A 12,408-nucleotide genomic window follows, 5' to 3' on the forward strand; every position below is an offset into this window, starting at 1 on the left:
GGGGACCAAGGGGGCGGCCAATCAGAGGCCCGCCTGCCTCCCCTGGCCAATAGCAAGCGCCACATTGTTGTCAAATTCCGTCTAATGGAAACGTAACGAGCAACAATAGAGCGGGCCAGCGACTCATTGAGACTCCGTCGGGCAGCGCCTGGCAACTCGGCCCGGGGCCGGCGGCTGCTGCTGCGGCAACCCTTGGCTCCGGCTTCAGCTTCGCTCCGGCTCCCGGCTCGGGTTCGGGCACCATCTCCAGCCCTAGAGCGAGCCTCCAACAGGGCCGCGGCGCTCCAGAACTCTAGGTGGCCACTGGCTGCGACTTCTGCCCTCCCCGCCCCCCCCAGTCCCCGAAGCCGGCCCGGGCCCCCTGAGGTCTCCCCCTCCCCCCGGCTAGGCCCTCCGCCCCCCCCCTCTTCCCGTAGGGAGGGGTTTCTTTAATTCTGTTCTTGGGGGGAGGTCTAGAAGAGGGGAGTCAGTAGCCGGCTAGGGAAGGAAGGGGAGGGCCTGGGGGGGCCTGCAAGTTGGTGCTAGTGGCCAGGGAGCGGAGATGGGCAGATAAGGGAGCTGCCTACGTAAGTGCCCCCTCCCAGGCCCCGGCCCCGGCCCCGGCCCGAGCCTAGCAAGCTGAGCGGGAAGTCTCATCTGCAGTCCGTTGTGTGCGGCGGCCGACGTCGGCGGCAGCTGCGGAGGAGTCTCGGAGTCCCAGCCAGGTGGGTACGCGCGGAAGGCCGGAGTCGAGAGGGAGCGGGGGAAGTCAGAAGGGGCTGAGGGGGCCGCTAGCCAAGCACCCCCTCCAGCCTTTTGTGGGGGAATTGGGACTCAAAAAAGGGACGCGCATGGGTGCGAATGGATCTTGGCTTTGTGGCTTGCGGGGGAGGGGGGAGAAGGAAACAGAGACCCCAAGGGATTGGGGGCGGGGGAGAGGGGAGGCGAGGGCTGCTTGCTGGCCGCAGGTTGGTCCGGAGCTAGAAGGTCGAGGAGAAGCCCTTCTCTGCCTTTCAGAAGGGACTGGGAGCTAAACCTGGCAACCCCCACCCCCACTGCAGATTTGGGGGAGGGAGAGGACAAGAGGAAGAAAGCCCCAGAGCAAGGGTTTCCTTTAAGGCTCACAAAATTCAGGAAAAGGAGGCATTTCAGGGCCTGGGGCTCGAAGAGGGAGTCTCTGGGCCGCTTCCAGGGCAGGCGGCTTCCAGGCTAGGGACAATGTGCAAAAACTGTCAGAGCTGGCCAGGGCCTTGGAACTCCATCTTGTACAGATGTATCATTTTACAGATAGGGAAACTGAGGCTCAGAGGCGCCCCCCCCCCCAGTGTAATTTGTTTCACAGGCAAGCCATCCCTCCTCTTCCCCCCGGTCCCTTAAGACTTGAGAGAGGGATGTTATCCATGGGATTTGGGGTGCGTTAAGTGGGCCCAGGAAACCAGAAAGAACAAGGACATTTAAAGTCGGGATACGAGAGTTCAGAGGCCCCGCAGTACAGAGAATGCATAATTTAAAAGCTAGAAGAAACCATAGAGGACCCCAAACCTGGAATTAGGAAGGCCGTAAACATAGACGGCCCGGCCTAGAAAAGGCCCGAGAACCCCAAATCTAGATAGAGGACGGTCGAACCTGGGCCTGGGAATATCCTAGCTCCAAAGTCTCCAGGCTGGAGGCGCCACTTAGCAAAGCGCCTACTGCCCGCGGCACAAGGAGCTCAGGTCTCCTGGTCCAACCTCCTTATTTTCCAGTCGAGCAAGCAGGCCCAACGAGGCGAAAGGCCCCGGGCCGGTCTCTTGCCCCTCCGCCCCAAGTCCTTCTCCTCCTTCCCGCCCCCAGGCCTCCGAGCCAAGTCAACTGGGCGAGGGTTTGTTTTGTCTTGTCCCATCGCAGGCAGACGTGGAAGGCGGGCCTCGATGGAGCTGCGCTCGGAGCTGCCCAGCGTGCCCTCGGCGGCCGGGCCCCCGGTGGCGCCGGGCTCCGTGGCGTCCGTGGCGTCCGTGGCGGCGGCAGCTGCCGCGGCCGCCTCTCTGCCCGTGAGCGTGGCGGGCGGCCTGCTACGGGCTCCGCCTCTGCTGCTGCGAGCCGCCGAGAAGTACCCGCGCACGCCCAAGTGCGCGCGGTGCCGCAACCACGGCGTGGTGTCTGCGCTCAAGGGCCACAAGCGCTACTGCCGCTGGAAGGACTGCCTGTGCGCCAAGTGCACCCTCATCGCGGAGCGCCAGCGGGTCATGGCCGCGCAGGTGGCTCTGCGCCGGCAGCAGGCGCAGGAGGAGAACGAGGCCCGCGAACTGCAGCTGCTCTACGGCACGGCCGAGGGACTCGCCTTGGCCGCGGCCAACGGCATCATTCCGCCGCGGCCGGCCTACGAGGTCTTCGGCACCGTGTGTCCGGACAGCGCAAGCGGGGCTGGCCCGGGGCCGGGGCCCGGTTCGGTCGCCGGGGGCGCTGGAGGTGGAGCAGGAGGCACAGGTGAAGGGAATACCAATGGGGGGGGGGGCAATGTTGAGCATCCTGGGCTCGACGGGGGGTGAGGGAGTTGGGCTTCTCTCTGCTCTCTAACCGCCCCAGCTTCCCTCCTCTAGATGTTCTCCATCCCTTCAGCCACTTTCCTCTATTTCCTCGTCTTCCCTTGATTCCCTTTATTTGAACACCCCTTTGTCGGCTCTTTTCCGTTTCTTCTTCTCTTTCCTCTCTGTCTCGGTGTCTCTTTCCGGCCTCCTCTCCCCTGCCTTTCACTCTTGGGCATTTGTTTCCTCCAGGCCTCTCCTTTTCGGCTTTTTCCCCTTCCTACTCGCGCTTCTCTCTCCGGGACCCCTTTCCCAATTCTCCAAGTTTCTGCTGCCCTACCGCTCCACTTCCCCAGTTCTCGACATTCTATTTTCTTTTCCTCACCCCCCCCTCATCTGGTGTAGGGTTCTTTCCCTTCTGCCCCCTCTCTTCTTTATCATCCCCTCTCCTGTCTTCTGCAGTTATTTCCCATGCTCCTCTCCCCCTCTCTTTAAATATGTGTATATATTCTCTGCCTTGCCTCCTTTTCAACCTCTCTTTCCTCCTAGTTCTCACTTCTTCGTTTTAACTTCATTTAGAGTTGAATAAAATTCTCGTTGGGAATTTCCCCTCTTCACCCTCTAGTTTCTCGGGGGTTTTTTGCCCACTTAATTATCTTTTTCCCTTTTTCTGCTCATCTCTCCATTGCTTTTTATCGGTCTACTAACGTTTCATTTCCTCAACGCTGTAGTTTGGTTTCTCTCTTCTTTCCTTGCTTCTGCTCTTCTTCTTGCCTTCTCCTTTTTTCCTCTTTTACGGTCACCTTTTCTCCCCTTTTCCACTTCTCCCTCTCTCCCAGAATTCTTCCCTTCCTTTTAAACAAATTCCCACTCTTGGATTTTCTTCCCTCTTGTCTTCCTTTTCTTTCACCTCTTTTATGACCCTGGCTCTTCCCATGTATACTGTTCCCGTTTCTTACGTTGTCTCCTCTTCCCTTTACTTTTCTTCTCTTTCTAGTTTCTCCTTTATCTTTCTTCATTTCATCGATTTCTTTTTTCCTTTTATCCTCCCTTCTGCTTTCTTGCCCCTTCCTAGGAGCAGTGAACTGACATGGGGGTGTTGAATTCTAGCCTGGTCCTGGCCCTTGGACTGGCTCTGTGATTTGGATTGTCACTTGGAGATGTTACTGTATTAAAATTAGTTTGGACTAGATGGGTTTTTTTAATTCCTAAAAATAGAGCCCTTCCGACTTCTCTCTCCTCCCCTCTTCCTGAATGTTCACATTTTCCTGCTGCTTGCCCACATTTGGGGTCATCCTCCCTCCCGCCCTTGGCTTTTCTCTCGGAGGAGAGAGCCCAAAGGCAGGGGAGAGCATTTCAGCTCAGGTTGTCCTGGCTGCCCCTGAACCCCAGGCTTTCTTTCCCCTTTAGATGCTCGTGCTGGGGGTTCTGGGGTGGGGAAGGGTTTCAGAATCCTCGACCTCTCTGGCAGCCTAGCCTAGCGGCATGGGACCCCCTTGGCCCATAGTGGAACAGCAGCCACAGTTTCTCCTTATTCCACCTTCCCCCCTCAGCTCACCAGGCCTGGGGGTGGGGACACGGACAATGCGGGTCAAAGGCGCAGAGGAATCCTAGGATTTCAAGTAGGAATGGACGTTAGACCTATTTAATCACCTCTCTTTTCCCCATGAAAAACACCAAGACCCCAGGAAAGGAAGTGACTTGCCCAAAGTCAAACGAATAGTAGGGAAATAGCAGAAGCAGGCAGACATAGTGAGGGGCTCCTGAGGCAGGTGGGCTGACAGGAAAGGAAAGGGGCCTAGAGAGCGCCAGGAGTGGTGGGGGACCAAGGAAGCCCTGTCAGTGGTCCAGTGGTATAAGCTAGGAACCTACGAGAACTGTGGCAGGAGGATCCCGTGGGCCCAGTTTTTGCCCTGACCTGCCCTCCTATCCCCCCTTTTCTCTTCCCTACCCAGAGGCCAAGCTACAGAAGTTTGACCTGTTTCCCAAAGGCCTGCTGCAGCCGGGAGGGGCGGCTTCTCCTCAGCCTCCCGGGGGAAAGCCAGTGTCGCCTGACGGGGCAGACTCCGCGCCCGGCACTTCGTCTCCAGAGGCCCGGCCTGGTTCCGGTTCGGAGAACGGCGACGGTGACTCGTTCCTGGGCTCGCCTCTGTCCAAGGCACTAAAGGAAGGGGGAGGCGGCGGCGGCGGCAGCGGCAGCGGGAGCGGCGGCGGCGGCCCGGGCGACGACGACAGCCCTGGCTCCATCAGCCCCCTGGGTTCCGACTCGGGCTCCGAGGCGGACAAGGACGAGGCCACGGCGTCTCCGCCGCCGTCGGGGTCGGGCCCTGGGCCCCGGCAGCGGACGCCGCTGGACATCCTGACCCGAGTCTTCCCCAGCCACAAGCGCAGCGTGCTGGAGCTGGTGCTTCAGGGCTGCGGCGGGGACGTGGTGCAGGCCATCGAGCAGATCCTGAATCACCACCGGGGTGCTGCCGTGGCCGGGGGAGCCGCCGTGGCAGCCGTGGCCGCCGGCGGCCCGGACAAGGGCCCGGACGAAAGCTGGACCGGGCGCGCCGACGGCAGCGGAGGCGCCCTAGGCGCTGCGCTGCAGCCGGGCCCCGCCACCGCCCACCACCCCCATCACAGACCCTTGCTGGCTGGGGCCATGACTCCGGCCATCGGGACCCTGGGCAGCCGATCGGCCTTCTCGCCGCTGCAGCCCAACGCCAGCCACTTCGGAGCGGAGGCGGGCGCCTACCCGCTGGGCACGCCCCTGGGCCTGAGCCCGCTGCGCCTGGCCTACTCGGCGGCTGCACATAGCCGCGGGCTGGCCTTCATGGCGCCCTACTCCACAGCCGGCCTCATGCCCACGCTGGGCTTCCGGCCGCCCATGGACTACGCCTTCAGCGACCTCATGCGGGACCGCTCGGCCTCCGTGCACAAGGAGCCCGTCTACAGCAATGGGGGCGGCCTCTACGGGCCCCTGGTTAACAACACCCCGGACAAGCAGTAGGGAGGGGCACGGACTGAGGGGAAGGGCCTGGAGCACGCAGTGTGAGGTGGAGCCCGGGCCAGGCCTCCCCCCCCCCCCCATCCCCAGCACCGGGGCCCATTTCGGGCGGTACTCAACGCTGCTCTGCGTCCCCCGGGCAGGGAGGAGGGAGGCCGGCTCCGCTCCGGAGACAGGCTGGGAAGGGGGAGAGACTAAGGCAGGCTCGGTCCGGGGACCCCTTTCCGTAGCAACGGCCCGAGGGACAGCCGAAGGGCAGGGGGTTGGGGGCGTGGCCAAGGCCCAAGGTTGCGGGTTCCGGAGCCCTATCCCAGCCCCATTAGAAGGCCCTCGGGCTCCCGGAGTGCTCTGGGCCGCCGTCCCCTCCCCGGACGGATCGTAGGTTGTCAGTTGGTCTCTCCCTCCCCCCGCCCCCCTTCTCGCTTTTCGTTTTTCGTTCGCTCTAACAAATATAAATCTAGGCTGAACAAACCTACTCCTAGCGCTGGGTCTAGTCCTTGGGAGAGGAGGCGGCAGGGCACGCCTCTGTCCGGGTCTCTTGCCTCGGTCCCTGGCTCTGTCCGGGGTCTCTGCCCCTCCCGCTAGATCGGGGGCCGGCAGAAGCCCCGGGCAGTGGGCTCCGAGCCGGCGCTTTCGTTGTTTCGGTTTTTGTCCCGACCCTCCCTCGTCGCTTACGGTCCGAGCATGGCTATTCATCTCTGGTGCATTGTGAGGTTTTCCACGTGTATAACTCTATGGGTACCTGATCTCTCCGTATTCCTATACATATCTATACGAGCGAGTGTACGATGTTATAAATGGATTCTAAGTTATTCGTTGTGATCTGTAGGTGAACTTGGTATGAACGTTTAAGAAACACAATTCCCGAAAGGAAAACAGCCGAGACGGTCAAATACAAGCAACGACAACCAAAGTTAGACAGGTCTCCGTGTCCTTGGGAGGGAAGCAGAGGCAGCCGCTCCGCCCGCCCGGGCCCTGAGCCCCGCTGCCGGCTGCCAACGGAGTCGATCCTTCGCTTCCCGGCCTGGGTGGGAGGGGAGCCGGGACGTCCCGCTGCCCAGCGCGAGGAACGTTGGGCTCTACGCACACCTGTTAGAAATAGTTTGACCCCCGAGATCGAGGGAGGAGCAAACTTCTCCCCGCTCTGCCTCCGCCAGGCCCTTCTGGGCGAGGACTTTCCCTCTAGAGACTGGAGGGCCTCGACTGGGCCCTCGGAAGCCGGTTCCTTGTCCCCTCCCCGGTCCCGCGTCCTTCATAAAAAGAGAAGGCCGGAAACAGCGCTCCCCAGCCCGGGCTGAGCGTCCCCTTCCTCGCGGGGCTCCGCCGTAATGAGGAATAAAGGAGCGCGAAGGGTGGCTCTTCCGCTCCCCAGTTCCTTCCCCAGCTATAGTATTGGAGGTGCGCCTCGGGGCTTCCCTGTGCTCAGGTCTCCCTCCTTGCTTCCAGCCTCTCCAATAGTTCTCTCGGTCCCGCTTGGGCAGGGGGCGTGGGGTGGGGTGAGGGACTCGGGGATGTCAGGCTCTTCCACGCCGCGCCTTAACTCTCGGACCCAGCCCGTCCGGAGGAAGCACGCGGGAAAAGCGGGGTGACATCCTCTTCAGACCCCTAAGAATGCTTCCCAAGGGAAGGCCGGCCCGGGACGGGGCTGGGAGCGAGCTGGCGGAAAGCTCCTGCAGCTCGGCCTCCTAATTCGCCCGAAAACCCAGCTCGGACCCTCTTCATCCACCCCAAACCCTCATCACAAGAAAAGGGGAGCCCCTCCCCGGCCTCGGAAAGAGATCCCCAGAGGGCCGGCGTGCAACCTCCGCCCCCGCCCCCCAGGGTCACTGGGGGGGGGGTCGAGCGCTCCCTCCACGGCGTGGGGACACACGTTCGGGGGCCGAGGTGAGTCGCCCTCCCTCCCCTCTGCACCTAGCTCCCCGCCAAATGCTGCTTCGGTATTTCTGGGGCCGCCTCTGTGTCTCCACGCCTGTCTCCCCGTTTCCCTCGGTCTCTGCCTCCCTGTCTCTGTCTGTCTCCCCCCGCAGTCCCGACAGGAAGGTGGTGAAGAAGCTCTCCGGGCCCTGCTTGGCCTACTGCCCCACCGCCACCCCCAGGGGCGCACGGGTCCTCCCCAGTGCGGAGAACGGCCCCAGGGCCCGAAGCTCTGGCAGCCCGGGCCTAAGGCTCAGGGACGGGGGATCTGGAGGACCCGGGACGCTGGGGGCCGCGCCGCAGCGGCCAGTCCGGAGCCTTGAAGCGGGTATAGACTCGGAGGGCGGCAGAGGGGACCTGAGCTGTAGGCCCTGGCCCCCGAAGGGAGTGGGGCGTTCCTCGTGACCCCACTGAAGTGCGCAGATGAAAGAAGATCTAAAACCCAAAGCAGAAGCAACGAGGGGGTTCGGGCTGGCCAAAGTTGGTTGTCATGGAAACCGAACCCCCCCTTCCCGCGGCCCGCCCCCACCGAGCTCCCTGAGCTTGGCAGCTAGGGCCCTGTTTACCTCTTCGCCACAGCGAGCCCCGGGCAAACATTTGATCCTCAGACTTTCTGCCCCAACCAGGCTGAGAGCCGGTGAGGAGAGGCTACGGGCCTCCGCAGAAGACCGATCCCCGTCCCCTTACACAAAACGGAGCCAAACAAAACAACTCCCACCACAAACCGGGGCCACCCCCCAGCCTCTGCCCAGTCCATAGAACCCAAGCACGGAGCAAGCTATCTGGGAAGAAATCCGGAGCTCATTTGGCCCAAGGCCCTTTGTGCAGAGATCGCAGTCAATTAGGGGCAGGCCTAGAACCCCCGGGTTCCTCACTCCCAGGCCAGTGCTATTAGAACTGGCTCAGACCTGGCCACAGTTCTCTCCTTCCTCCACCCCCCTTCCAAAAATAGAGCAGCGCCCCCCCCCCCAGCCCCCAAAGGTCGCCACAGAGCAAGTCAACATGCTAAGGTAAACTTTTTGGGGCTGCTCAGGTTCCAGGGTGGAGGGTGAAACTTAATAGCACTACAGTAAAACGGTTTAATAAAGGAGGGCTTTAATGGGGAGCTAATTTGATTGAGCTGCCTAATTCCACTTTAATTGGAAAGGGGGTTTGTCTGTTTGGTTATAAAGTGCCAGGGTGACAGCAGAATGGAGGAGAGGGAAAGGGGAAGAGAGGGAGGGAGAGAAGCCCAGAGACATACTGGGGGGAAGCAGAGAAAAAAGGAGAGAGACAGAGAGAGAGAGAGAGAGAGAGACAGAGAGAGAGAGACAGAGACAGAGAGAGAGAGAGAGAGAGACAGAGAGAGAGAGAGAGACAGAGAGAGAGACAGAAAGAGAGACAGAGAGAGGGGGGGGAGAGACATACAGAGACAGGAGACAGACAGAGAGAGGAAAGACAGAGATGAGGGAGAGACACAGAAGGAGGGAGAGACATTCAGAGACAGGAGACAGAGAGGAGGGAGGGAGAGACAGAGGAGGGAGAGACATTCAGAGACAGGAGACAGAGGAGGGAGGGAGAGACAGAGAAGGAGGGAGAGACATACAGAGACAGGAGACAGAGAGGAGGGAGGGAGAGACAGAGAAGGAGGGAGAGACAGGAGACAGAGAGGAGGGAGGGAGAGACAGAGAAGGAGGGAGAGACATACAGAGACAGGAGACAGATAGAGAGAGGAAAGACAGAGAGGAGGGAGGGAGAGACATACAGAGACAGGAGACAGAGAGAGGAGAGAGAGAATGGGGACCTGTGAGAGGGTTAAACAGATCTAAAGAGAGGAAGAAAGGAAAGGGAAAGGGGTGTCAGGGGAGGGAGAAACAGGGAGAGAAAGGCAAGAGGAGAGGGGGCGGGGGTGGTGGTAGAAAGAGAAGAGAATCAAAGAGGAAGGCCAGCCAGAAAAGGAGAGAAAAGAGGGGAACAGAAGGAACAGATATCAGAGACAGGAGGAAGGAGAAGGAGGCAGAGAGAAGAGACTGAAGGAAGGTACTAGAGTGAGGCAGACCAACTTTCCCTTCTCTCCTCCTCACTCTCCCCCAGTTCCTGGATGCTTCAGCACCTGAGGTTTCTTAGCCAGAGGAGTTTCCTGATTGACCTCAGGCTCCCCATCAGGAAGGGAGGTTGAGAAAACAGCCCCCTTCCTTTTAGGCCCACTGAGATGGAGGAAGCTTCTGGCACCAGTGCCCAGCTGGAGCCAGAGGAGGTCTGCACTCCCCATCTATGTGTGTATGCTGGGCTTTGCTTCCCCCCCCATACCCCCCCTAACAGGTCTTGCCTCAGCCCAGCAGCTGCTGTCTCCTTTGAGGTTTGGAGGCAGGAAAGGCCAAAGGAGGAAGTAGCTCACTCCTGGGGCGCTGTAGGGGGAATGGAGGATTCAGCTCCAGAAGTGGGGTTTCCAATCCTGGGGTAACTTGAGGTGAATCATGTAACTTCCCTGGCCCTCAGGCTCTTCTTCCCTAAAATAGGGACAATAACAAATTTCCTGTGTCTCACCTAGCTACAGAAGGATCTGCTCAGCACACTTTCCAGCTCCCTAGAACTGGGGCTCTCCAGCAGGTATCCAACCTCAGGGGCTCCCCACCTCCACCCACCATGTACCCTTGCTCTGCCCGGGCTCAGGAGACCATAGAAGAAAGATGGAAAGAACTTGCCTTTCCACATGATCCAGGCCTTCGGTCAGGGCAGACAGCTGCAGAGATCCTTCAGCTAACTCCCCACCAGTGTGCTTCCCCCTTTGGGGAAGGGACTCCTCTAAGGCTCAGTTTCCTCATTGACAAAATGAAGGGTTCAATGAAAATATATAGTCTTCTGTTGGCAGGGGAGATCCTCTAGCAGCTGTTAAGGCCCCGGGGAGCCAAATGTGGCTTGAGAAGTCCATCTCTCCCAGCTCTTCCACCAGGCCCTGAATGGGCTGACAAGACCCAGCCTTAGCCCTGAGCTGCCTTGGGTGGGGGCCTGTCAGGGCAGCACTGTCCCTGCTTGCCCAGAGGAGGAATCTCAGTCCCCTGGCCAGGGCTGTCTCTCTTCCTCCTCCTCCTCCCTTGCCCAAGATGGGGAGGCACAAATAAAGTAGGAGAGGCTCTCGCCTCCCTTCCTGCCTCTTTGCAGCCCTTTACTTCAATGGAGCTGGTGGGGAAGGGCCTGAGCCTGAACCCCCTCCCAAGGAGTTTGCTCCTCAGCATGCCCCACTGTCTCTCCCAGAGCTAACCAGGGGCCAGACTGAGGAAACAGGGACCGAGAAGAGGGAGGGAGAGGAGAAGGGTGACTAGAAAGGGGGCACCAAGGAAGGGGGAACAGTGGGAGGAAGAGAAGGAAAGAGGAAAGGAGGAAGGAGAAGAAGAGGGAGAAGAGAGAAAGAATAGGATCCACTCAGGCATCTGGAATGTCAAGGGGAGCAAAGAAGGGAGAGGGGACAGTTGGGGGGCTAGGCCAGGACCCAGAGGGACTCTCCATTCCAAGATCCCAGCCGGGCCATGGGGTAAGAAGGGCCAGGCTGCTGGGCGCCCCATAGGATTTAGGGATCAGGAAATTTAGAAACTAGTGAAAGCTGAAAGCCCCAGAAGCTGACCCCCTCAGAGCACCAGGATATGGCTGGAAAGCCTAGGCTAAGACCCTGGGGTGGCTTAGTTATGAAGGCACAGATTGGTCTAGTTTTCCTTCCCAGAATTCCTCTCTGCTAAATAGGAAGTTCATGATGTTTTAGGGTGTTTGGAAACCTACATTCCTGTGGAAGCGCTGATTTTATTCCCAAAGCCCAAAGGGGGGGTGCTGTTGGAATTTTAAAAAATCAACCAAGCCCTCTTATATCAGGCACAGTAAAATTTTGTTTTCCAGCACCTCAAACATGAAGATTAAAACATGGAGCAGGGACCGCAGAAGTTCATGAAGACCAGCCTGAAGATGCTTGGATGTGAGGGATGACACTATTTGCCTCCAGTTTTTCCTAGTTTTAGTGGAGGTCTGAAGGCATCTCTCTGACTTTTAGGCATTTGTACAAATGCCAGAAACAGTGCAGCATTCTCATCTGCATTTGTTGAAATTCCAGCTCAAGTGTTACTTCTTCCCAGAAGTCTTCCATGATTCTCCCTCCCTCCCCTCCTCCCTCTTCCTACAAACGGGTAGTGATTTTTTTTTCCTCTGGTTTTTGGTAAAGTAGGAACCCCCCTTCCTTCCCAGCATTTGGAATCAGACATGGCTTAAAACTCAGTCTCTGCCATTGCCTGTGTACTTTTAGGCAAGACACTAACTTCTTGGAGTCTCAGTTTCCACATCTGGAGCACAAGGGATGGAGGAGGTGATGTCTGAGTTCTCTTCCATCTCTAGATCCCTGATGTGGGGCGGGGATCTACTTTTATCATATCTTGCCTTGTAGGATGTCACACCTGTGACCACATCTTTGTTCTGGAGTATGAGTTGCTAGAGGGTAGGGGTTGAATCTTTTTTTTTTTTAATATTTACCTAAGTATTGATTCTAAGGCAGAAAATTGGCAAGATCTAGGCCAGTGATGGTGAACCTTTTAGAGATCAAGAGACCAAACTGAAACCCTCCCAACACATGTGAGCCCTCTGCCTTACTCTAGACAGGAGAGGGAGGAAGTGCTCCTATTGGGCTGCTGGTCAGAGGGTGGGTGATGGGAGAAATGTCATCAGGCACATGTGGAGAGGGGAAAGGGAGCAGCCCCCTCTGGCATGCTCCAGCATGTGTGCCATAGGTTTGCCAACACAGATCTAGGAAATTGGGGTTAAGTGACTTGCCCAGGGTCACACAGCTAGTATATGTGTGAAGTGGGAATTGAACTAAGTATTCTTCCTCTAGTCCCAGTGGTCTTGACTAGGCACATATACATTTATCTGTGTATGTGTGTACCTATATATGTGTATATAAATTCCTACGTCTGCTAAGTCCAAAAATGTGTTCCATTCTGCATTTGGAGCCTGTCACCTCCCTGATAGAAGATGGCTAGCAAACTTTATCCTTGATCCTCT

General features: G+C 58.4%; 1 protein-coding gene across 1 annotated transcript; it reads left to right on the plus strand.

Moving 5' to 3' along the window:
* Positions 1-69: 69 nt before the first annotated feature.
* On the plus strand, positions 70-6,388 carry DMRTA2 (DMRT like family A2). The gene is made up of 3 exons (XM_001362655.4): positions 70-704; positions 1,867-2,445; positions 4,439-6,388. Exons 2-3 carry the CDS (start codon positions 1,890-1,892, stop codon positions 5,476-5,478), a joined length of 1,596 nt encoding a protein of 531 aa, XP_001362692.2. The 5' UTR covers positions 70-704; positions 1,867-1,889; the 3' UTR covers positions 5,479-6,388.
* The last annotated feature ends 6,020 nt before the right edge of the window (positions 6,389-12,408 follow it).

Source organism: Monodelphis domestica, chromosome 2 (assembly GCF_027887165.1).
Source record: "Monodelphis domestica isolate mMonDom1 chromosome 2, mMonDom1.pri, whole genome shotgun sequence".
Lineage (NCBI taxonomy): Eukaryota > Metazoa > Chordata > Mammalia > Didelphimorphia > Didelphidae > Monodelphis > Monodelphis domestica.